Below are 21982 nucleotides of genomic sequence, written 5' to 3'. Positions count from 1 at the left end.
TAAGTTGGTGGTCTACTTTCACTTTTTTTCACATCCCTGTCCAGTTCTCCCAGCACCACTTGTTAAAGAAGCTCTCTTCACTCCATTTTCTGTTTCTTCCCCCTTTGTCAAATATTAGTTGACAATATAGACTGGGGTTTATTTCTGGGCTCTCTATTCTGTTCCATTGATCTATATATCTGTTCTTATGCCACTACCAGGCTGTCTTAATCACAGGGGCTTTGGAGTATAGTCTGATGTCAGGTATTGTGATTCCTTCTATTGTGTTCTTCTCTCTCAAGATTGCTGTGGCTATTCAGGGTCCTTTTTGGTTCCATATAAATTTTTGAAGTATTTGATCTAGGCCTGTGAAATATGTCACTGGTATTTTAATAGGGATTGCATTGAATCCGTAAATTGCTTTGGGTAGTATGGCCATTTTGAAGATGTTGATCCTTCCTACCCAAGAACATGGTATTTGCTTCCATTTATTTGTATCTTCCTTAATTTCTTTCTTCAATGTTACATAATTTTCATAGTACAGATCTTTTATCTCTTTGGTTAAGTTTACTCCTAGGTACTTTATTTTCCTTGTTGCTATAGTACATGGTATTTTCTTTTTTGTCTCTTTCTCTGACATTTTATTACTGGTATACAGAAATGCCTTAGACTTCTGTATACTTATTTTGTACCCTGCTATTTTGCCAAATTCATTTATTATATCGAGTAGTCTTTCAGTGGAGTTTATACGGTTTTCTAGGTATACTATCATGTCATCTTCATATAATGATAGTTTTACTTCTTCTTTCCCAATTTAGATGTCTTTTATTTATTTCTTTTTTTTTTTTTCTGACTTCTGTGGCAAGGACGTCCAACATTATGTTAAATAGGAGCGCAGAGAGTGGACAGCCTTGTCTAGTTTCTAATTTCAGGGGGAATGCTTTCAGTTTTGTCCACTGAGTATGATGTTGGCTTCAGGCTTCTCATATGTAGCCTTAATTATGTTAAGGTATGCTCCCTCTATTCCCATTTTGCTGAGTGTTTTCATCATAAATGGGTGTTGTACTTTATCAAATGCTTTTTCTGCAACTATTGATATGATTATGTGATTTTTGTCTTTCATTTTGTTTAGGTGACGTATTATATTTATTGATTTGCGAATATTAAACCATCCTTGCAGCCCTGGGATGAATCCCACTTGATCGTGGTGTATGATCTTTTTGATGTATTTCTGGATCCTGTTTGCTAATATTTTATTGAGGATTTTAGCATCTATGTTGTTCAGTGATATTGGCCTGTAATTTTCATTTTTGGTTGTTTCTTGACCTGGTTTTGGGATTAGGGTAATACTGGCTTCATAGAAAAGAGTTTGGGATTTTTCCTTCTTCTTGGACTTTTTGGAACAGTTTGAGGAGGGTAGGAGTTAGTTCTTCCCTAAGTGTTTTTTAAAATTCGCCTGTGAAGCCATCCGGTACAGGGCTTTTGTGTGCCTGGAGATTTCTGATTACTGTTTCAATTTCCTTCTTTGTTATTGGTCTGTTGAGACTTTCTACTTCTTCTTGATTCAGTTTTGGAAGGTCATGTGTTTCTAGAAATTTGTCCATTTCCTCTAGTTTGTCAAATTTCTTGCCATGCAGTTGTCTGTAGTAATTTCTTACTATCGTTTGTATTTCTGTGGTAGCAGTCGTGATTTCTCCTCTTTCATTTCTGATTTTGTTTATTTGGGTCTTCTCTCTTTTTTTCTTGATGAGCCTGGCTAGAGGCTTGACGATTTTGTTTATTTTTTCGAGGACCAGCTCCTAGTTTTGTTAATCTTTTAAATTTTTTGTTTATAGTCTCTATGTCATTTAATTATGCTCTGATCTTGATGACTTCCTTTCTTCTTCTTGCCTAGGCTTTGTTTGTTGTTATTGTTCTAGTTCTTGTAGCTTTAGGGTTAGATTTTTTATTCAAGATTCTACTATCCTTTTGAGATATGCCTGTATTGCTATGAACTTCCCTCTTAGGACTGCTTTTGCTGTGTCCCATAGGTTTTGGGCTGTTGTTTGTTTATTATTATTAGTTTCCAGAAATTTCTTGATTTCTTCTTTGATGTCATTGTTAACCCATTCATTATTTAATAGCATGTTATTCATTCTCCATGAGTTTGGGTGTCTTTGATTTTTTTCCCTGAAAAGATGCTTGATATGATTTCAGTTTTCTTGAATTTGTTGAGGCTTCTTTTGTGTCCTATCATGTGGTCTGTCTTTGAAAATGTCCCATGTGCATTTGAAAAGAATGTATATTTTGCTTCTTTGGGGTAGAAAGTTCTATATATATATCAGTTAAGTCCATGTGGTTTAGAGTGTTGTTCAGTGCCTGTATATCCTTGACGTTTCCTGGCTTCAATGATCTGTCTATTGTTGATAATGTACTGTTGAAGTCCCCTACTATGAGTGTGTTGTTGTTAATATCCTTCATGTGTTCTTCTAGTATTTTCTTTATGTATTTGAGTGCTCCTATGTTGGGTGCATATATGTTTATCAGTGTTATATATTCTTGATGGATTGTTCCTTTAAGTATTATGAAATTTCCTTCTTTGTCTCTTTTTATTGCCCTTGCTTTGAAATCCGTTTTGTCTGATATGAGGACAGCTACCTCGGCTTTCTTTTCCGGTCTGTTTGCTTGGAATATTTTTTTATATCCCTTTACATTCAGTGTATGTAAATCTTTTGTTTTGAGGTGTGTTTCTTGTAGACAGCAAATATATGGGTCCTATTTTCTTATCCATTCCGTTACCCCATGTCTCTTAATTAAAGCATTTAATCCACTTATGTTTAAGGTTATTATTGACGTGTATTTATTCATTTCCCTTTGTATCTCTGTTACTCTCCTCTTTTTTTTTCTTATTTTTTCTTAGAACATTCCCTTTAGCATCTCTTGCAATGCTGGTTTGGTGGAGATGTATTCTTTTAGTCTTCCTTTGTCTGAGAAACTCCTTATTTCACCTTCCATTTTGAATGAGAGCCTTGCTGGGTAGAGTATTCTTGGTTGTAGGCCTTTGTTTTTCATTCCTTGAAATATTTTTGACCATTCCCTTCTGGCTTGTAGTGTTTCTGTTGAGAAATCAGTTGATAGCCTTATCAGAGCTCCCTTGTATGTTATGTGATGTTTTTCTTTTGCGGTTTTCAGGATTCTCTCTTCCTCTTAGAATGTTGCCATTTTAATTATGATGTGCCTTGGAGTGGGTTTTTGGGGGTTCCTCTTCATTGGAACTCTCTGCACTTTCTGAACTTGCATAATTTTTTCTATCATCAGGTTGCGAAAATTTTCTGTCACTATTTCTCCTATCAGTTTTTCTATTCCTTGTTCTTCTGATCCCTCTTTAATTCCAATGATTCTGATATTGTTTTTTCCTGTAATTCCCTTACTTCTTCTTTGTACTTTTTCAATCTTTTTTTATTTTGCTGTATTGTCTGGGAGTTTTTCTGTACATTATCTTCGAACTCACTAATCCAATCCTCTGCTTCATTTAGTCTGTTTTTGACTCATTCTACTGGTTTTCAGTTCAGAGATTGAATTCTTCATTTCTTCCTGGTTCTTGTTAATAATTTCTATGTCTTTTTTTATGCTGGTATAGTTCTCTGCAAGTTTCATGTACTTTTCTTGGAGCTGTTGGTAACTTCCTTAACGGTTGTCATAGTTGTTTTTAAGGTTGTCGAGTATATAGAGTTTCTTCACCACCATTATTTTGAATTCCGTGTCTGACATTTAGGCTATGTCTATTCCATCTACCTCTCTTTCTGGGGATTCCTCTTTTCTTTTCATTGAGAGGTTGTTTCTGCGTCTTACCATGTTGGATTCTTCTTGTTTTTGTTTTTTGGGTTTGTCTGCTTTGACTTCCAACGTTTGTGGTATGAGATTCTTTATAGGAGATCTGGGGTTTCAGTGGTGCAGTCTCTTTGATGTCCTGAGCCTGACATTCTTGGGTTAACCTTTATGTCATTTGTTTATGCTGTCTGGTTATATTTCAGATGCTCTTTGGTAGGATCTCTCCTCTGGCTAGTTGATTGAGAGTCACTCTATGCACTTTGTCTTGAGTTCCTTTGTGGAGATGCTGTTAGAAACATAAACACACAGCCCAGGCAGGAGACCCGCACCCTCAAAAATATCCCCCACCCTCTATCCCGCTATTGTCAGCCAACAAGCCAGTATTAATATAAATGTAGAGAGATTATACCTTTTATACTATAGGAAGAATAGATAAGAGTTGTTTTTAGGGAGGAAAAATATAATTTTTGAGAGATGGGATGATAGATTAATAATAGTTGAGACTATGCAAGACAGTAGATAATATTTACATTGTATGTTAATAACAATAGAAAAAAAGGAAAGAAGAATGCAGAATATAGTAAGAAAGTGGGACTGCATAGTATTGGATTATATAGTAGTTATATTCTATTTATTTAGAGTGAAAGGGAGGCTAAACTAGACACACAAACAAATAAACAACAATTAAAGAGAAAGGATGAGATGGGGAGATTGTATGAAACAGATTAGAGATATGGTTGGCTTTTTTTCCCCTTCCTCTCTTTTCCCTTTAAGGAAGGAAAAAAATAAATAAAAGGAATGTTTTTACTCAGTTCAGCCTTTGTGTGTCGTCTTCTTTTTCTTCGTCCATAGCTGGTCTAATAAGGCGGGTCACAGGTACCTGTTCCTTGCAGCAGCAGTGCGCATCCACGGTGGCCAGCATGTTGTGTTCCTTTGTCGTCAGTTAGAGCTAGTCGAGGTATGTTTGCGCACATGTGCACCCCTGCGAACACAAGGCAGCTCGAGAGCTAGCCTCAGTCCTGCCGAGCCGAGCTCCAGGAGTTGGTCTGTCGCCTCTTAGGGCGGGGCCCCAGAGACTTGTGCACAGTGGAAGTGAGCATCTGTCAGTTGCTGCCGCCTGCTGTTACGGTGCCACAGCCGCCCGCTGTTCCGCACCTGCCTAGGTGGGAACGAGCAGAGCCTGAGTAAGTGGTCTGCGCTCTGGCCTGGCACCCACGGGAGCTGGCCATGGGTGTCTGCGCACGATTTTCTGCGTGTCCAGTGGCCCCTCCCTGGGTCCATTGGAGCACTGATCTTACGTCTGTTGGGGCATGTCCGAGGGGCACCTGGACTCGCGGCCCCGCGCACCTGGGCCAGTGAATGAGGGCACTTCCCTATGCACACCCTAGCGATCCAATTGGAGGATTGGGGAGTGGACGAGCGTGCCTCTGCGCCTGCGCTCCTCAAGAATGTCCTATAACCCCCAAACTTTCGACCCCTCTCCGCAGTCCACAAGAGAAAAATATAAAGGAAAATTACGTTCTGACTTGCACAGCAGTACGCTGTCTCCTGTCCTTCAGTGCCAATGCCACCTGGCCGAGTCCTGTATCTGCAAGCAGGCAGAGATCCGCTCTTCTCCCGACTCACCTCTGGGGAAGTGTGTGGTCACCAAAAAGCCTTTGTGTACTTCCAGCTGCAGCTCAGGCAGCCACTCCAGTCGGGAATCCCGTCTCATCCCTCATTCTTACGCTATCCTCACCAAAGAGGTTGTTACGAGATGGTTCCTCTCCAATCCAGCAGTGCTAAGGCTCGAATCCTGCCAGTATCCAGCTGCTCAATGAGATGTTCTGTCTGCAACTAGTCCAAACTACAGACGGGTTTCGGGAGACTGAAAGCACAGCCTCCCCTCACTCCCCTGTCATCTTCCCCCGAGAATCTTTTTGTTGTATCTTGACGTGGTTTTGGAGTTAGGATAATACTGGCTTCAGAGAAAGAGTTTGAGGGTTTTCCCTTTTCTTGGATATTTTGGAATAGTTTGAGGAAGGTAGACATTAGTTCTTCCCTAAATGTTTTGTAAAATTCACCAGTGAAGCCATCTGGTCCAGGGTTTTTTTGTGCCGGGAGTTTTTTGATTACTGTTTCAATTTACTCCTTGTTATTGGTCCATACAGGCTTTCTACTTCTTCTTGATTCAGTTTTTGAAGATTACATAATTCTAGAAATTTGTCCATTTCATTTAGCTTGTCATGTTTCTTGCCATACAGTTGTTCGTAGTAATTTCTTATAATACTTTGTATTTCTTTGATATAGGTCGTGATTCTCCTCTTTTGTATCTGATTTTGTTTATTTGGGTCCTCTCTCTTTTTTTCCTGATGAGCCTGGCTAAAGGCTTGTGGATTTTGTTTATCTTTTCAAAGAACAAGATTCTACTTTGTTGATCTTTTGAATTGTTAGTTTAGTCTCTATGTCATTTAATTCTGCTCTGATTTTATTTCCTTCTTTCTGCTCACCCTGGGCTTTGCTTGTTGTTACTGTTGTTTTTTCTCCAGTTCTTGTAGCTGTAGGGTTAGATATTTTATTTGGGATTCTTCTATCCTTTTCAGGTAGGCCTGTATTGCTACGAACTTTCCTCTCAGGACTGCTTTCCCTGTGTCCCATAGGTTTTGGGTTGTTGTGTGTTCACTACCATTAATTTCCAGAATCTTCTTGATTTCTTTCTTGATGTTGTTGTTAACCCATTCATTATTTAATATTATATTATTCATTCTCCATGAGTTTGAATGTCTGAGTTTTTTCATTGAGGGTGATTTCTAGTTTCAAGGCATTGTGATCTGAGAAGATGCTTGATACAATTTCAATTTTCTTGAATTTTTTCAGGCTTGTTTTCTGTCCTACCATGTGGTCTATCTTTGAAAATGTCCCAAGTACATTTTAAAAGAATGTATATTTTGCTTGTTTGGAGTGAAAAGTTCTATAAATATCAATTAAGTCAATTTGATCTAGTGTATTGTTCAATGCCTCAATACCCTTGGTGTTTCTTTGCTTTGAAGATCAGTGTATAATTGATAATTGGGTTTTAAAGTACCCTACTATGAGTGTGTTGCTAGTGATATCCTTCTTGTAGTCTTCTAGTATATTCCTTATATATTTGCATGCTTCAATGTTGGGTTCATATATGTTTACCAGGATTATATCTTCTTGAATGGTTGTTCTCTTAAGTATTATGATATGCCCTTCTTTGTTTCTGTTTATGGCCTTTGCTGTGAAATCTGTTTTCTCTGATATCAGTATTGCTACCTCAGCTTTTTTCTCATGTCCATTTGCCTGGAGTATATTTTTTGCATCCCTTCACATTCCGTCTGTGTAAATCCTTTGTTTTGAGGTGTGTCTCTTGTAGGCAGCATATATGTGGGTCATGTTTTCATATACTTTCTGCTATCCTATGTCTTTTGATTGGAGCATTTTATCCATTTACATTTAAGGTTATTATTGACAGGTATTTATTCATTTCCCTTTCTTGTTTTTTGTTTTTAAGTATATTTTATTGATTATGGTTTTACAGTAGTTCCAATTTTTTCCCCATTTGCTCCCCTCTGCCCAGTAACCGTCTTCCCTCCAGGAATCCGACCCCCCTTAGTTCATGTCCATGGGTTGTGTATATAAGTTCTTTGGCTTCACCCTTTCCTAAACTATTCTTAATTTCCCCCTGTCTATTTTGTACCAGCCGATTATGCTTCTTTATCCCTGCACCATACCCCCTTTTACTCCCTCTCCCCTGCCCAGTTAATAACCCTCCAAATGATCCCCATACTAATGATTCTCTTCCTATTCTGATTTGCTTAGTTGGATTTTGTTTTTATTTTTTAAATTCAGTTGTTGATAGTTGTGTTTGTTGTCATTTTAGTGTTCATAATTTTGATCTTCTTAAGTAAGTCCCTTTGACATTTCATATAATAACGGCTTGGTGATATTGAATTCCTTTAGCTTCATCTTGTCTGGGAAGCACTTCATCTGCCCTTCCATTCCAAATGATAGACTTGCTGGATAGAGTAGTCCTGGTTGCAGGTTGCCTTTCATCACCTTGAATGCTTCTTGCCAGTCCCTTCCTGCTTGCAAAGAGTCCTTTGAGAAATCAGCTGATAGTCCTCTAGGAACACCCCTGTAGGCAACTCTCCACCTCTCTCTATTGCTGCCCCAGGACTCTGTCTTTATCTTTCACCTTGCAACCTCCATCATGACGGGTCCTGGTGTGGTCCCCTCTGGGTCCAGCTTGCCTGGTACCCTCTGTGCTTCCCGGACCTGTATGTCCATCTGCTTTGCAAGATTTGGTAAGTTTTCTTCATTTTTTTCAATTCTTGCTTCCTCTTTCTACACTGGTTGACTGTTTTTTTTCTTCCTTATGTTCCAAATCATTGATTTGAACCCCGGTTTGGTTTTGTGTGGATTCTTGTTTCACTTAGCATAGCCTTCACTTCTTCTCCTATGCATTTGCCGTACTCAACCATAACTGTCAAGCTTCTGAGCATCTTCAGCACCAGTGTTTTGAATTCTGCGTTTGTTAAGTTGTCTATCTCCTCATCTGTGAGGCTATCTCCTTGTCGCTTAGTTCTCCCACTGGAACCTTGATCCATTCCCCCTTTTGGGCCATATTTCTCTGTCTGGTCATTCTGAAAGGCTCCTGTGTTTGTTTACCTCCGTGTCCCAGGTAGAGCTGTCACTCCTGTTATGTTGTAAGAGGCGGAGCCTTAGGGATTCGTCAGTACAGGGTGACAAGTTGTGGCGCTGTACGTGGAAGAGCCGTCTGAGAGAAAACAATGCAACCTGTCCAGCACTCGCCCCTTTTCCAGGCACCTCTCCCACTTCCGCACCAGACTGGCGCCCCTCTAGTCGCTGCCTTGGCCGTAGGTCCCAGAGTGGCTGGGTCTGCGGATGTTCTACGACCGTGGGAGCCCTTTAAACAAGCAGACTCTGCTGAGAGACTGGCAGTTTCTGCCTCCACCCCAACCCCCACTGGTCTGCACAGTCAGAAGCAATGAGGCTTGATTTTTCCCTGGAGCTGGGTCTAGTGAGAAGCTGGTAATGCTCCCCAGGTGTCCCTCCTTACTTTTTAAAACATGTGACTGCACTTTCTGCTCACTGCTGCTGCCACCGCTGCTGCCACCACCACACCCCATCCTCTCCACCCCGCCTCCACCCCTCTTACACGTCTGGACAAGTATCTCTTCTTTACATCTTTGTTTGCTGGACTTCCATGCAGTTTGATTTTCTGGAACTTCTGTTTGTTTCTAGTTTTCAGGTAGTTGTATTCCTTCTTAGTTGTGGAGGGAGATGCAGCGCGTCTGTCTACACCTCCATCTTGGCCTGAAGTCGTCTATTTCCCTTTGTACCTGCATTTCTCTCCCTCTCTTTATTTTTTCTTAAAGCATTCCCTTTAGCATGTCTTGGAATGCTGCTTTGGTGGAGATGTATTCTTTTAGTATTCCTTTCTCTGGGAAACTCTTTATTTCACCTTCCATTTTGAAGGAGATCCTTGCTGTGTAGAGTTATCTTAGTTGTAGGCTTTGTTTTTCATTGCTTGAAATATTTCTTGCCATTCCCTCCTGGCTTGTAGTGTTTATGTTGAGAAATCAGTTGATAGCCTTATCGGAGCTCCCTTGGGTGTTATTTGCTGTTTTTCTCTTGCTGCTTTTAGGATTCTGTCTTTGTCTTTGAATGTTGCCATTTTAATTGTCATGTGCCTTGAAGTGGGCCTTTTTGGGTTAATCTTTATTGGGACCCTCTGTGCTTCCTGGACTTGCATGACTTTTTCTCTCATCAAGTTATAAAAATTTTCTGTCATTACTTTTTCAAACAGGTTTCCTATCCCTTTCTCCTCTTTTTCTCCAGCTTGTATCCCTATGATTCTAATACTGTTTAGTCTCATATTGTCCTGCAGTTCTCTTAAACCCTCTTCATTCTTTTTAAATTTTTTTTTCATTTTGTTGTTATTGTCTGGGAATTTTTTTCTACATTGCCCTCTAAATCACTGATCCGATCCTCTGCTTCACTTAGCCTGCTTTTGATGGATTCTACTGTGTTCTTCAGTTCAGAAATTGTATTCTTCGTTTCTTCCTGGTTCTTATTGATAGTTTCTATGTCCTTTTTTATGCTGCTATAGTTTGCCGTAAGTTCCTTATAGCTTCCCTGGAGTTCTTGGTAGTTTCCCTGGAGTTTGTTGTAGTTTCCTCTGAGTTTGTCAAGTTCATTGAGTTTCCTAATAACCAATCTTTTTAATCCCGTGGCTGATAGTTGGCTTATGTCTGTTACATCTCTCTCTCTCTCTCTCTTTCTGGGGATTCCTCTTTTCATTTGGAGGTTGTTTCTCTGTCTCCCCATGTTGGACGCTTCTTGTTTGTTTTTGTTTCTTGGATTTGTCTGCTTTGATTTCCCCCTTTAATAGTATTAGATTCTGTATAGGAGACCTGGGGGATTCAATGGTGCAGTCTCTTTGATCTCCTGAGCTTGATCCTCTTGGGATGCCCTTTATGCTGTTTGTTTAAGCTGTCTGGTTATATTTCAGTTATTCTTTGGTGGAACCTTCCCTCTGGCTAGATGATTGAGAGTCACTCTGCCCACCCTGTATTGAGTTCTTTTGTGGAAATGCTGTTAAATTAGAAACACACAACACAGGCAAGAAACCCACACCCTCCAAAATATCCCCCACCCACAATCACACTATCATTAGCAAATGAGCCAGTATTAATATAGATGTAAAGAGGTTAAGATTATTACACTATATGAAAAACTGATAAGAGTTTTTTAACTGATAGATGATTTTTGAGAGGGAAGATGGTATAATAATAGTGGTAGCAAAGAGGGTCAAGGCTACGCGAGACAGTAAGTAGTGTTTACATTGTTGAAAAAGGGAGGGAAGAATGCAGAATAAAGTGAGAAAGTGGAAGTGTATAGTATTAGGTTTATATAACAGTTATATGCTATATATTTAGTATGAGAGGGAGGATAAACAAAACATAAAATAAATAAAGAAGAATAGCAGGGAGAGAATGTAGGAAACAGATTAAAGAAAGATTTTTTTTTTCTCCAGTACAACCTTTGAGTGCTGTCCTTTTTCTGGACCCACACCTGGTCAAAATTCCATGGGTTTCAAATCTTATTTTCTGGCTGGCTGGCTGTGAGGGCATCTACCTGGATTCTGGGGCCGCTATATTCTCACTGGTGGGCCTGCCGCCGCTCCCTGCTGTGAGCCGCACTGAGTTGGGTCTCTCTCCACTCTTCCTGCGGCAGACTCCAGCATTCCTCAGGCTTGTCTAGCAATGCTGTTCTGCTGGCAAGGCAGTGCGCAAGACCCTAGTCTCTGCCCAGTCTTGGGTCCTGTCTCTGCTCCTTCTCCAAAAAAGTCTCTGTGTTGCCTCCAAGCCGCAGCACTGGCTTGCATTCCTGGCTGGCAGTGCCTTATTGTGTGCCTGTGTGTATTGCTTGCCTGTTGGGGTCCTTACCGAGTCTCTGTTTCCACCACAGCTTTCCTGTACGGGCCCCTCTCCATGGCTCAGCTCTGCTTTTTTGTTTGGTGGAGCCATGATGCGTGCACCCGGGGTGCAAGGTTGCCAGCCCAGGGAGTCCCCACCTAGATTCAGTTCATACAGTTTCTCACAGTCCGGGCTGTTTACTGTCTTCCCACACCTCTGGCTGTTTCAATGAAACCTTCTCAATGACTCCCTCCAGGACTCTGCTGGTCCTAGTGCCTATGGCAGGGGATAGTTTCTAAGCAAATCCCGGCTAATGGGCTGGTCTACAACTGCCCCTTTCGGGTGTGGTGCGGCACAGGCACAGGGCTGGGGGGCCCAGCGACTACGTTTTGAGACTGCAGGCCAAGCTTCCTGCCCTCTTTCACACTGCTCCCACATCCCCTTCCCTGTTCGCGCCACCTGAAATCTACAATTACTCACTCCTCTCCGTGTTTGTACTCCCAAGTTCTTTCATGATTGAAGCAAGCAGACAACACTGCTACCTACTCTGCCACCATCTTCTGAATCTCAGTACAAAGGTTATTCTTATATTCTTATTAGTTACTATGTTTTCCAGACAAACAACTATAAACCTATTTTTGCCCACCCCGGTATAATAAATATTTACACATATATATGGAAATACATATACATATATTTATAGTTCCAGCCCTGACCTCTCCCCTGGGTTTGAATTTGCAGGGCAAGTTCAGTCTAACACCTCCACTTGAATTTCTAATGAGCCCTTGAACACTTGTTCTCCTCTCATCTTCCTCATCTCAGTTAATGGTACCATCACCTCCAGATGCTCAGGCCAGAACCCTAAGAGTCATCCTTGACTCTTTATTTTCCCTCATCCCATCTATCTGATACCTCAGGCAAACCTGTTGGCTCTACCTCCAAAACACATCTAGGTTCCCATTGTCTCCTATGATCACTACTTGTACAACCTTGGTACAAACTATATCCTCTCTCACCTGGAGCAAAAACCTCCCAAGTGATATTCCCCTCTTATTACTCTACAGCCTCATCTCCGTACTATGGCCAAAGAGAAAACCATTTTTTCTCATCTTCTTTTAAATGCTAATGAGATGATGTCTTACAGCCCAAATGGATTCCCTTTACAAGAAGAAGAAAATTCAAACTCCTTACAATGGAACTCACCCATAGCATGTTATTCCCAATCATGCCTGCCCATTAGAATCACATGTGGGTGAATTTAAAAAATACATAAAAACCATGCCCAAAACCCACACTAAACTAATTAAATCAGAATTTCTGAGTTTGGGCTCCTGGGATTCATTTGAAGCCCCTCAAGTGATTCTAGTGTGCAGCCATGTTTGAGAACCATAGCTCTCCATGCTCTGACCCCAATCTACTGCTCAGAACTCACCTCCTATCTTGCTTTCCACAGCAGCCTCCTTGCAATCTGGTACCAGTATAAACTGACTGGTAGGCTGAGTGAGTGAGTGAGGGGCTGCAGGAAATGCCCAAGGGAGCTCATGCTACCTAGGTAAACAAGCTATTTGATGTGTAATGACACATTCCCCCCCACCCTGTGAAGACGCAGCAGGAGGTCATTGCACTGAGTGTTTGAGAGGCAAGTGAAATGTTTGGTTAAGGCTAGAAGTCTTCCCAGTCCCTCCCAGTCCCAAAGGACATGGCCATGTGACCTAGAGGTCAACATGGCAGCCAGGGGAGGTGCTGTCCTGTCAGTCTAGCCTGGCAAAAGGACAGGATTGGCTGGAGGTGGGAGCAGATCCTCCTGAGGTGCACAGAATGCACTCAATACTTCTGGACCAACTTCCTGGATGTGGAGGATGGGGCTTTCAGGACTGACTGGCCCCGGAAGCTGTGTGGCCAATGGCAGCTCTGAAAAGGAGAGAACCTGAGGCCTGACAGTGGCAGGGAGAGAAGATGAGCTGCTTGAAGGATGATTCAGCAGCTGCTTGCAACTCCCAAAGGGCAGTGTTTTGAATGGGAGAAGAAACTCTGGGCACAGCCTTAGACTGTTCTGGCAGAGGGTGGTGGGATTTTCCTCTGGATTTTCTGGAGGGAATGGGTTGGGCTTTGAGTCAGGAGACTGCCATCTTCCCAGATTGTGCAGCTTTTGAATAAAAGACCTCTTTCTTTTTTTCACCAAACTTCTGCCCCCAGAATTTGCCTGAGTGGTGTTGGACAGCCAAACTCCACTTTTGTTTGGTAACAAAATCCAACTTTGCTGTACTTGTCGTTACTGCTGCCAAGATCTTTGTAGCACTGGCTTCTGTTCATCTTGAAGGCTCAATTCAAATGTCACCTTTTCAAGGAGACCCTGTCTTATTACCTTAGAGTAGAACACACTTTTTCCTTCATGATCATTCTCTGTCCCAGGGGTTCTCAAACTTGAATGTGCATCAAAAAAGGGCTAATTAAAACAGATTAGTAAACCCACCTCCACAGTCCCTAATTCAGTAGCTGTGGGGTGGGGCCTGACTATTTGCATTTCTAATGAATTCCCATGTGATATTGGTGCTACTGGTGTGTGAGGTCCATACTTCTGAGAATCACTGCTCTATCCAGTTACCCAGTGTTATCTTTTTCATGATATTTATGACAATTTTAAATTTTTTGTTTATTTATATATTTATTATCTGCCTAACCCCACCCTCAATAAAATGTAAGCTCCATGAGTATAGGAGACTTTCTTTTCCAGTATAGTATTCCCAGCTTTGGAACAAGGTGAAATGGCTGGGAAACAATGACTTAAAATATTTCATGGAAAACATTAAAAGGATAGTAGGTATGTAGTACTCTAAGATTTTCCTTAGAAGTTACCTGGGACTGGTGAGTGGGTGGTCTAGCACTTGATTCTTCATGGTAAGCTGGGACTTCCCGGTGACTGTCTGAGAAGTGAAGATATTTCAATGTTTTAGGTTCACTTCTTTTACCTACTTCAATCCCTACAATTACATGAAAAACATCATTCTGTGAACATCTGTAATCATGCAAACACATCTTCATAGTTGGAAAACTAAATAAGGGACCACAGTCATTACTTTCTTTCCCTAAAGTAGTAATCAAATAAAGGTGCCCCCATCCAGTTGAACTAGCACTGAGAAAGAAAAAAAATTAGCCCAGACTGAGAAAATTAAAATCTTTCCTGCTACATTAAAAATATTTCACATCAGTCTGGCAAAACAGATAAATCCAACTGCAAGTTTATCAGGAAATATATCTCCCCAGGACAGAGTGCAGCAATAAAATATCCTAACAGCACCCCCACCCCCTTTGAGTGACCATTGTCTCTTACTTGCCAAGAAACCTTGCTCTCTAAAAAGTCAGGTTTTCAGAAACTGCTATTTCAAATAAAATCAGTATCTGACCCTTGACTGAGGACCAAAGTCACTTTGACATAGACAAGCAGCCTTAATTTCCAACTCTGGTGCAGAGAAGGGTTTCTGAGCACAATAGTCACATTCATCTTTGTTATTTCCAAGGTAACAGAACACTGCCTCCCTTAGGCAGTCCATACCTGATGGTGACCACCTTACACACAGCCTTGCTGTGCTTTGAGCATTTCACACACTCTGCTTTCATTTACATGAGACCACCCTTCCCCCAAAGCCTCTACTATCTTCTCATTTGGTGATACACCCCATGGGTCCTCTGTGGCCCCCCTCATTACAAAGAGTCATAAACCTGACTTGGTTGGACTGCTGGATTAGCCTTTGTGGATAAGCCATTAGCTAAAATAGCACTAAAATTCAAATTACAGCTTACTTTATTCCAACCCTTTTGAAGACAACATAAGCTGTGAACCTGTCTGAGGTTTAGAAGACCAAACGTTATCTTCATTCTCTCATATCATACCTAGAAACTTTCTAAGGTTAATATGCCAACCCACTTTATTTTCAGCATTCTTAGATTTCTTCCTTAGTTTTGATCCAAAAAATCCACTTTTCAATTCCTAGGAATGAAAAAATTGCATGTCAGTCACTGAATTTAGGCCCACTTAGAGTGTGAACATTAAAAGTTACATGGTAGAGGCAGTGTTATAGTGTGTACATACTTCTTACTTGTCAAGGTTTACCTTAGTTTTTACAAAGTGACCTTTGCTTTATCTAACTCTGGAAACACAGCTTTGTATCAATGCTGCCTGGCTGGCAGCGTGTCTGGTTGGTAGGCATTACCAGGTAAAGTGGCCAAGATGAGAGGCAGGTAGCAGCACACTTAGGCAGGATGTTGCCATCATAGGAGTCTGAGTAATAAGAGGGATCACCAGATCCAGGAGGCAAAGACAGGGCAGGGGTCAGATCAAGATAGGACTTATGTAAACTACCTGCCCACGTACAGTACTTAACATTTCTCTCTGAACTTTCTCCATGGATTTAGTCTCTTATGTCTGGTTATGCCTGAGCACTTGCTGACACATATAGGCTCAGCCTTTGCTAGCTGCCTCTGCCCAGTGTAGATCCCTTCAGTGGTCATACTTGAGCCCCACACTGCCTGTACCCACTACTTTGGTCCCACAGCCTCCTCTCTGGCCTCTCTGGTCCACTGTTGGGCTGGAGACTCCCTCCAAAACTTCATGTCACCTCCAATAAGACCTCTGTGACAGACATTTTAATTGGTTGCCTTACCATGGGATGGACCACCCTCCAACCCCTGGATCTATCTCACTGATACCCACAACGCAGAGACTGAAGTTTCAAACGTTCTTTTTAGATAGGTCTAGTTCACTCTCCATAGTAAAGCTCTGCAGCTATTTGGGAATGAAGATTTCAACATAACAGAAGGCTTTGCCCACTGAGGGTTTCTCTACTAGTCTGGTGCATCTGTTCAACAAATACACACTCACCACCCTCTCATACTTGCTCCAGTGCAAGGCATTGAGTATGATAGACATGTTCTCTGCCACCTTGCAGTTTACAGTGCAAGGGGATGATAGACAAGGAGCTAAGTAATCACATATTCAAAGCACTGTATTAAAGGAAAAGGCCTGGGTGCTAGGAGAACAGTATAGAACACAGAAACACAGTTTAGTTTGGCTGGAGTATATACAGGGGAGTCACAAAGCAAGAAAGGATGACTGAGGACAGAAACTAATCACTTAAGATGCCAGGCTAAATGTTTTGTTTCTTCAGTAGGTAAAAGGGAGTCATTGAGGACACCAGAATGTGAGCAGTGATGATAGGTAGGAATTTCTGAGGTGTAGGGTGGAAGAAAACTGACCAAAGTAGGGAAATCAGCAAAGATATTTTGCAATGGTTGATAATGACCTCAATAATAAGAACCTAACTGTGGGCAGATGACTGTGGTGCTGAAATGAAAGGGAAGATATGACCACTGAAAAAGAAGAAATGAAGAATGTGGTGACTGTCTGTATTATAGTTTCATTACTTGCCTTCTTTGAAGAATCTTCAAGAACATTTTCAACACTGTCTTCTGAAGAGATTGTATTTGGTGGTTCACAGTGCACCCGAAACACCTTTGTTACAATGCCACTCTGCCTGCAGTCTCTAAAAATCATTTAAAAAAAAAAAAGTCCATGTATTACACAAAGATTCCAAAAAAGGTGGCTATCAATTAAAGTCCTTTAGACTAGCTACTAAATTTATTATATTTTAAATTCAAGAATCAAATACAACTTCTATGGTCTTTTTATACCTTCTCATTTAGATTACCTATCACTCTGTAAAAAATCATTCCAAAATGTACTGTCTTAAAACAAATCTACGGAAAATGACTCATGGGAGAGACCAAGATGGCCACGGAGTAGGGACAGTGTTCTCAGCTCGCTCCTGTTAAGGACAGAATCCAGGAACAAATGCAGAGAGGAGTGAGTGTGGATATCTGATAACGTGAATGGGGAGGGGGAGGAGATCGTGGAAGCAGTGTGGAGGGGGGTGGAGGGGTTTATCACAAGCTGCAGGCTGAGTCATTCCGAGACTCCGTGTGTTTGCAGTATCAAGCCGGAAAGCTCACTAGCCGGGAGTGAATTCTTGTAGGAAGTTAGGGAGAGGATTTGGCCGAAAAAGCCAGAGGAGGGAGAGAACAGTGAACAATCAGGACTGGGAGAAACTGTGTGATCTGAGTCTAGAGAGAAACATCCTCAGCTGCAACCTCCGACCGAAAGCTCGGCACTCCGGGCAAGCCCAGCACTAGCGCTAGGGCCCTACAGAACAAAGGAGCAGTTTTGGGGCAAGGAGAACGGCAGCACAGAAAAGCTGCTGCGGAACTCCGGACCGGGGGAGAACTGCGTTCTTGAAATCAGTGTTTGCTCTTTAGTCGTGCTAGAATCCCACAGAACAAAAGGCTGGTCTGGGGCTAGGAGGGAAATAGGACAGGCAGGGTGTGAAAGTAGGGAAGAGAGCGGAGGCGGAGGTTCTGGAGGGGAGACGGTTTTAGGGCAAGGAGAAGGGGCCGCAGGGAAGGTCTGCTGCGGAGCTCCAGACTGGCAGAGAGCCCGGGGGGTAGGAGAGTGCTGCGCTGACCGACCACACTAGAATCCTACAGAACAAAGGGACGGTGCTGTGGCGGGAAGAAAGATAGAGTGCGCAGGCCAATAGACAGGGAAGCCAGCGGAAGCTGTAACTCGGAATAGAGAAAGTTTTGGGGCAAGGAGAAGAGCCCACGCGGGAAAGCCACTGCAAAGCTCCAGACTAGGGGAGAGGCCCTGGGCAGGAAAGGGCCACTGGGCCCGGCACTTTGACCGACTGTGCCAGAGTCCTGCAGAACAAAAGGACGATCTTGAGACAGGGAGAGAGATAGGGTGCGCAGGCATATAGACAGGGAAGAGAGCAGAAGCTGTAGCCTGGGAATAGAGACAGGACTGGAGGCAGGGCGGGGATTGCTGGCAGGCACAGGCTGGACCAACAGAGGGAAGGAGTAGTTGGACAAGCCTGAGGAGGGCTGAGGCTGCCTCAGGAGGGGACAACTAAACGCAGCTCACAGCAGAGCGGTGGTAGGCCCACAAAAAAAAGACTAGCAATCCCAGAATCAAGCAGAACCCTCCCACAGCCAGCCAACCAACCAGAAAAGATTGGAAACTCATGGAATTTTGAATAGGAACGGACTCAGGAAGGAAGCAAGGAAAAACCAAAAAACAAACAAACCAAAAATACCCAGAGACTGTACATAAAAGTTGAATTGAGTTAAAATCCTCATTCTTTTATCTCTCACTCTCTCTCTAACTACCCCTACCGTCAGTCCCTTCTTATTATCTCTCCTTTTCTCCCCTCCTCTTCCCTCCCTTCTCTCCCCTTAGCATGTCTCCCCTTCATCCTATTCTCAGTTAATTTTATAATTTTAAGTTTTCTCCCTTTCTCACCCTCTCCTTTCTCTGCGCTACGCACCTTCAACTTTATTAAATTTCTTTATTTTGTCCCCCTTCAGTCTACATTCGTTTTTCTTTCATCTCTTGTCCTTGTTTTCCTTCTTTCCCTATACATATTCTCTCTCTCTCCCTATTACACTTTATATTCTAATCTCTTAATATTCAAATTATAATTCTAATCTACCCCCCTCTCCCTTTACCCTCCCATTCTTACCCCTTCTCTTTTTCTACCCCATCCCCTCACTTCTTTCTCTACCTCTTGTATTTCTCTCCTTCATCCTATCTTTTGTCAACTCTTCAATTTCAATTCTCCCCTCCCTAATATCTCCTCTTCCTCCTGATTTCCTTCCCTCCTCTGAGCTCTTTTCCTCCCAAATCCTCTTGCCTTACTATCTCCTATTCCTCTCTCTCTATATTCACCCTTTCTATCTTGCAACTTTATATCATGTTTTAATCTCCTAATCTTTTTTATAATATATAATTCAAAAAAGAATTTTAATCCAGTCCCCTCTCTTCTACTTCCCCTTCTTCTTTCGTTCTCTCTCCTACCCTTCTCTTCTCTACTTTCTCTCTCTCTTTCCTCTCTCCCTTCCTGTCTTGATATTTTCTACTCTGTATTTTTATTCTTAAAAAATTCTCTCTCAATCTGTTTCCTACCTTCTAACCTCCCCAGCCCTCTCTTTCAATTTCTGGCTGTCTGTCTACCTGGATGTCTGTTGTGTCTACCCTACCTCCCACGCTAATCATATAGTATATACCGATTATATAATCCTAATACTATACACTTCCACTTTCTCACTCCACACTGTAACCCTCCCCTCCTTTTCAAACATACAGTGTAAGTGTTAATTGCTCTCTTACATAACCTTGATCCCAATTGTTAATATTAATACTCTATCAACCTACAGCTCAAAAATTACCCTTCCTTCATTTAAAACAACCCCTTTCTGTTTCTCCTACGAAATAAGAGTCTCAGTATCTCCACAAGTATATTAACACGGGCTCATTTGCAGCCTATAGTGGGATTGTATCTGGGGGAGTCATTGGAGGGTGTGGGTTTCTTGCCTGGGTTGTATAATTATGTTTTAGCAGCACCTTCACAAAAGAGCTCAAGACAAGGTGGGCAAATCAACTAACCAGAGAAAAAGACCCACCAAAAAGTAGCTGAAATACAACCAGACAGATTAAAGAAATATCATCAAGGACAACACAGACGGAGATCCAGGAGGGCGGAGGAGTAAGTGGAAGCTACACTAACCCCCCCCAGGACCAGCCAGTGCTGACTCAGCCCCAGTACAGCAGACAGACCATTCCCCTCCAAGTGGCGTCATACTAAGGGGAAATAAAAGCCCTGCATACAGGAATTAAGTTGCCACACCCACGGTCCTTAAGACTGACGGCCAACCACAGATTGAGTACAGTAACAACTAAAGAAGAGAGACAAAGGTAGTAGATCACTGGAAGTCTCCAATAGGCTGCCTAGGGCCAGTCTGGTACATGATCTGATGCTACCAGAGGCAGATCCAGGAAGAACTGATGATTCTAAGAAGCACCAACAAACAAAAGGAATCACAAAAATGGGGAGACAGAGAAACAACCCCCCATCAAAAGGAAAGGTAGAATCCCCAGAAAGAGTGCTAAATGAAATAGAGGGGAGCAAAATATCAGATACAGAATTTAAAACATGGATTATGGAGAAGCTAAATGAGATCAGTGGAAACTACAAAGAACTCCAGAAAAATCAAAGTGAACTCCAGAAGAACTATAAGGAACTTACTGAGAATTATACCAGCATCAAAAAGGACATGGAAGCTATCAATAAGAGCCAGGAGGAAATGAAGAATACGATCTCTGAATTGAAGAACACAGTAGAAGGAATTAAAAGCAGGCTAGAGGAAGCAGAAGATCGGATCAGCGAGCTGGAGGACAACATACACAAAAACTCCCAGACAATGCAACAAAATGAAAAAAGACTGAACAAGACTGAAGAGGTTCTAAGACAGCTGCAGGACAACATGAAACGTAACAATATCCGTATCATTGGAATTCCAGAAAGAGAAGAAGAAGAGCAAGGGATAGAAAACCTCTTTGAAAAACTAATGACAGAAAACTTCCCTCACATGAGGAGAGAAAGAATCACGCAAATCCAGGAGGCACAGAGGGTCCCAATGAAGATGAACCCCAACAGACCCACCGCAAGACACATCATAATTAAAATGGCAACATTCAAAGACAAAGAGAGAATCCTAAAAGCAGCAAGAGAGAAACAACTGATAACATACAAGGGAGCTCCAATAAGGCTATCCTCAGATTTCTCAGCAGAAACACTACAAGCCAGAAGGGAATGGCAAAAAATATTCCAAGCAATGAAAAACAAAGGCCTACAACCAAGAATACTCTACCCAGCAAGGCTCTCATTCAAAATAGAAGGCGAAATAAGGAGTTTCTCAGACAAAGGAAGACTAAAAGAATACATCTCCACCAAACCAGCAATGCAAGAGATGCTAAAGGGTCTGCTCTAAGAAGAAAAAGAAACAGAGAGAGACAGAGAAGAACACGAGTACAAAGGAGAAAAATGACAATGAATAAGTACTTATCAGTAATAACCTTAAACGTAAATGGATTAAACGCTCCAATTAAAAGACATAGGGTAGCTGAATGGATTAGAAAGAATGACCCACATATATGCTGTCTACAAGAGACCCACCTTAGAACAAAAGATCTACACAGACTGAAAGTAAAGGGATGGAAAAAAGTATTTCAAGCAAAGGACATGAAAAAAAAAGCCGGTGTAGCAATACTTATATCAGACAAAACAGATTTCACAGCAAAGTCCATAAAAAGAGACAAAGAAGGGCATTTCATAATACTTAAGGGAAAAATCCATCAAGAAGATATAACCCTTATAAATATATATGCACCCAACTTAGGAGCACCCAAATATATAAGGAAAATTTTGAAAGACTCCAAGAAAGATATAGACAGCAACACACTCATCGTAGGGGGCTTTAACACCCAATTGTCAACAATGGACAGATCTTCAAAGCAAAGAAACACCAAACATATTGAGGCACTGAACAACACTTTAGATCAAATGGACTTAGTTGATATATATAGAAGTTTTCACCCCAAAGAAGCAAAATATACATATTATTCAAGTGCACATGGAACATTTTCAAAGATAGACCACATGGTAGGACACAAAACAAGCCTCAATAAATTCAAGAAAATTGAAATTATATCAAGCATCTTCTCAGATCACAATGCCTTAAAATTGGAAATCAACCTCAAGGAAAAAACTCAAAAACATTCAAACTCATGGAGAATAAATAACATGCTATTAAATAATGAATGGGTCAACAATGACATCAAGGAAGAAATCAAAAAGTTC

The 21982-nt window shown here is 41.6% G+C and overlaps 1 protein-coding gene across 1 annotated transcript in view; it reads right to left on the bottom strand.

Moving 5' to 3' along the window:
* The window catches only part of DZANK1 (double zinc ribbon and ankyrin repeat domains 1), a 136587-nt gene that overhangs the window by 84090 nt on the left and 30515 nt on the right, over nt 1-21982 (bottom strand). Inside the window, exons 5-7 of the mRNA XM_090286005.1 lie at nt 16660-16774; nt 15126-15222; nt 14091-14215 (exon numbers count right to left, since the gene is read on the bottom strand). Of these exons, the coding sequence (XP_090142131.1) occupies nt 14091-14215; nt 15126-15222; nt 16660-16774 (337 nt within the window). The remainder of the gene's footprint in view (nt 1-14090; nt 14216-15125; nt 15223-16659; nt 16775-21982) is intronic.

Source organism: Furipterus horrens, unplaced genomic scaffold, assembly GCF_987537825.1.
Source record: "Furipterus horrens unplaced genomic scaffold, mFurHor1.1.pri manual_scaffold_8, whole genome shotgun sequence".
NCBI classification, from domain to species: domain Eukaryota; kingdom Metazoa; phylum Chordata; class Mammalia; order Chiroptera; family Furipteridae; genus Furipterus; species Furipterus horrens.
Note: the sequence above shows the minus strand (reverse complement) of the source record. Positions and strands in the feature narration are given on the sequence as shown.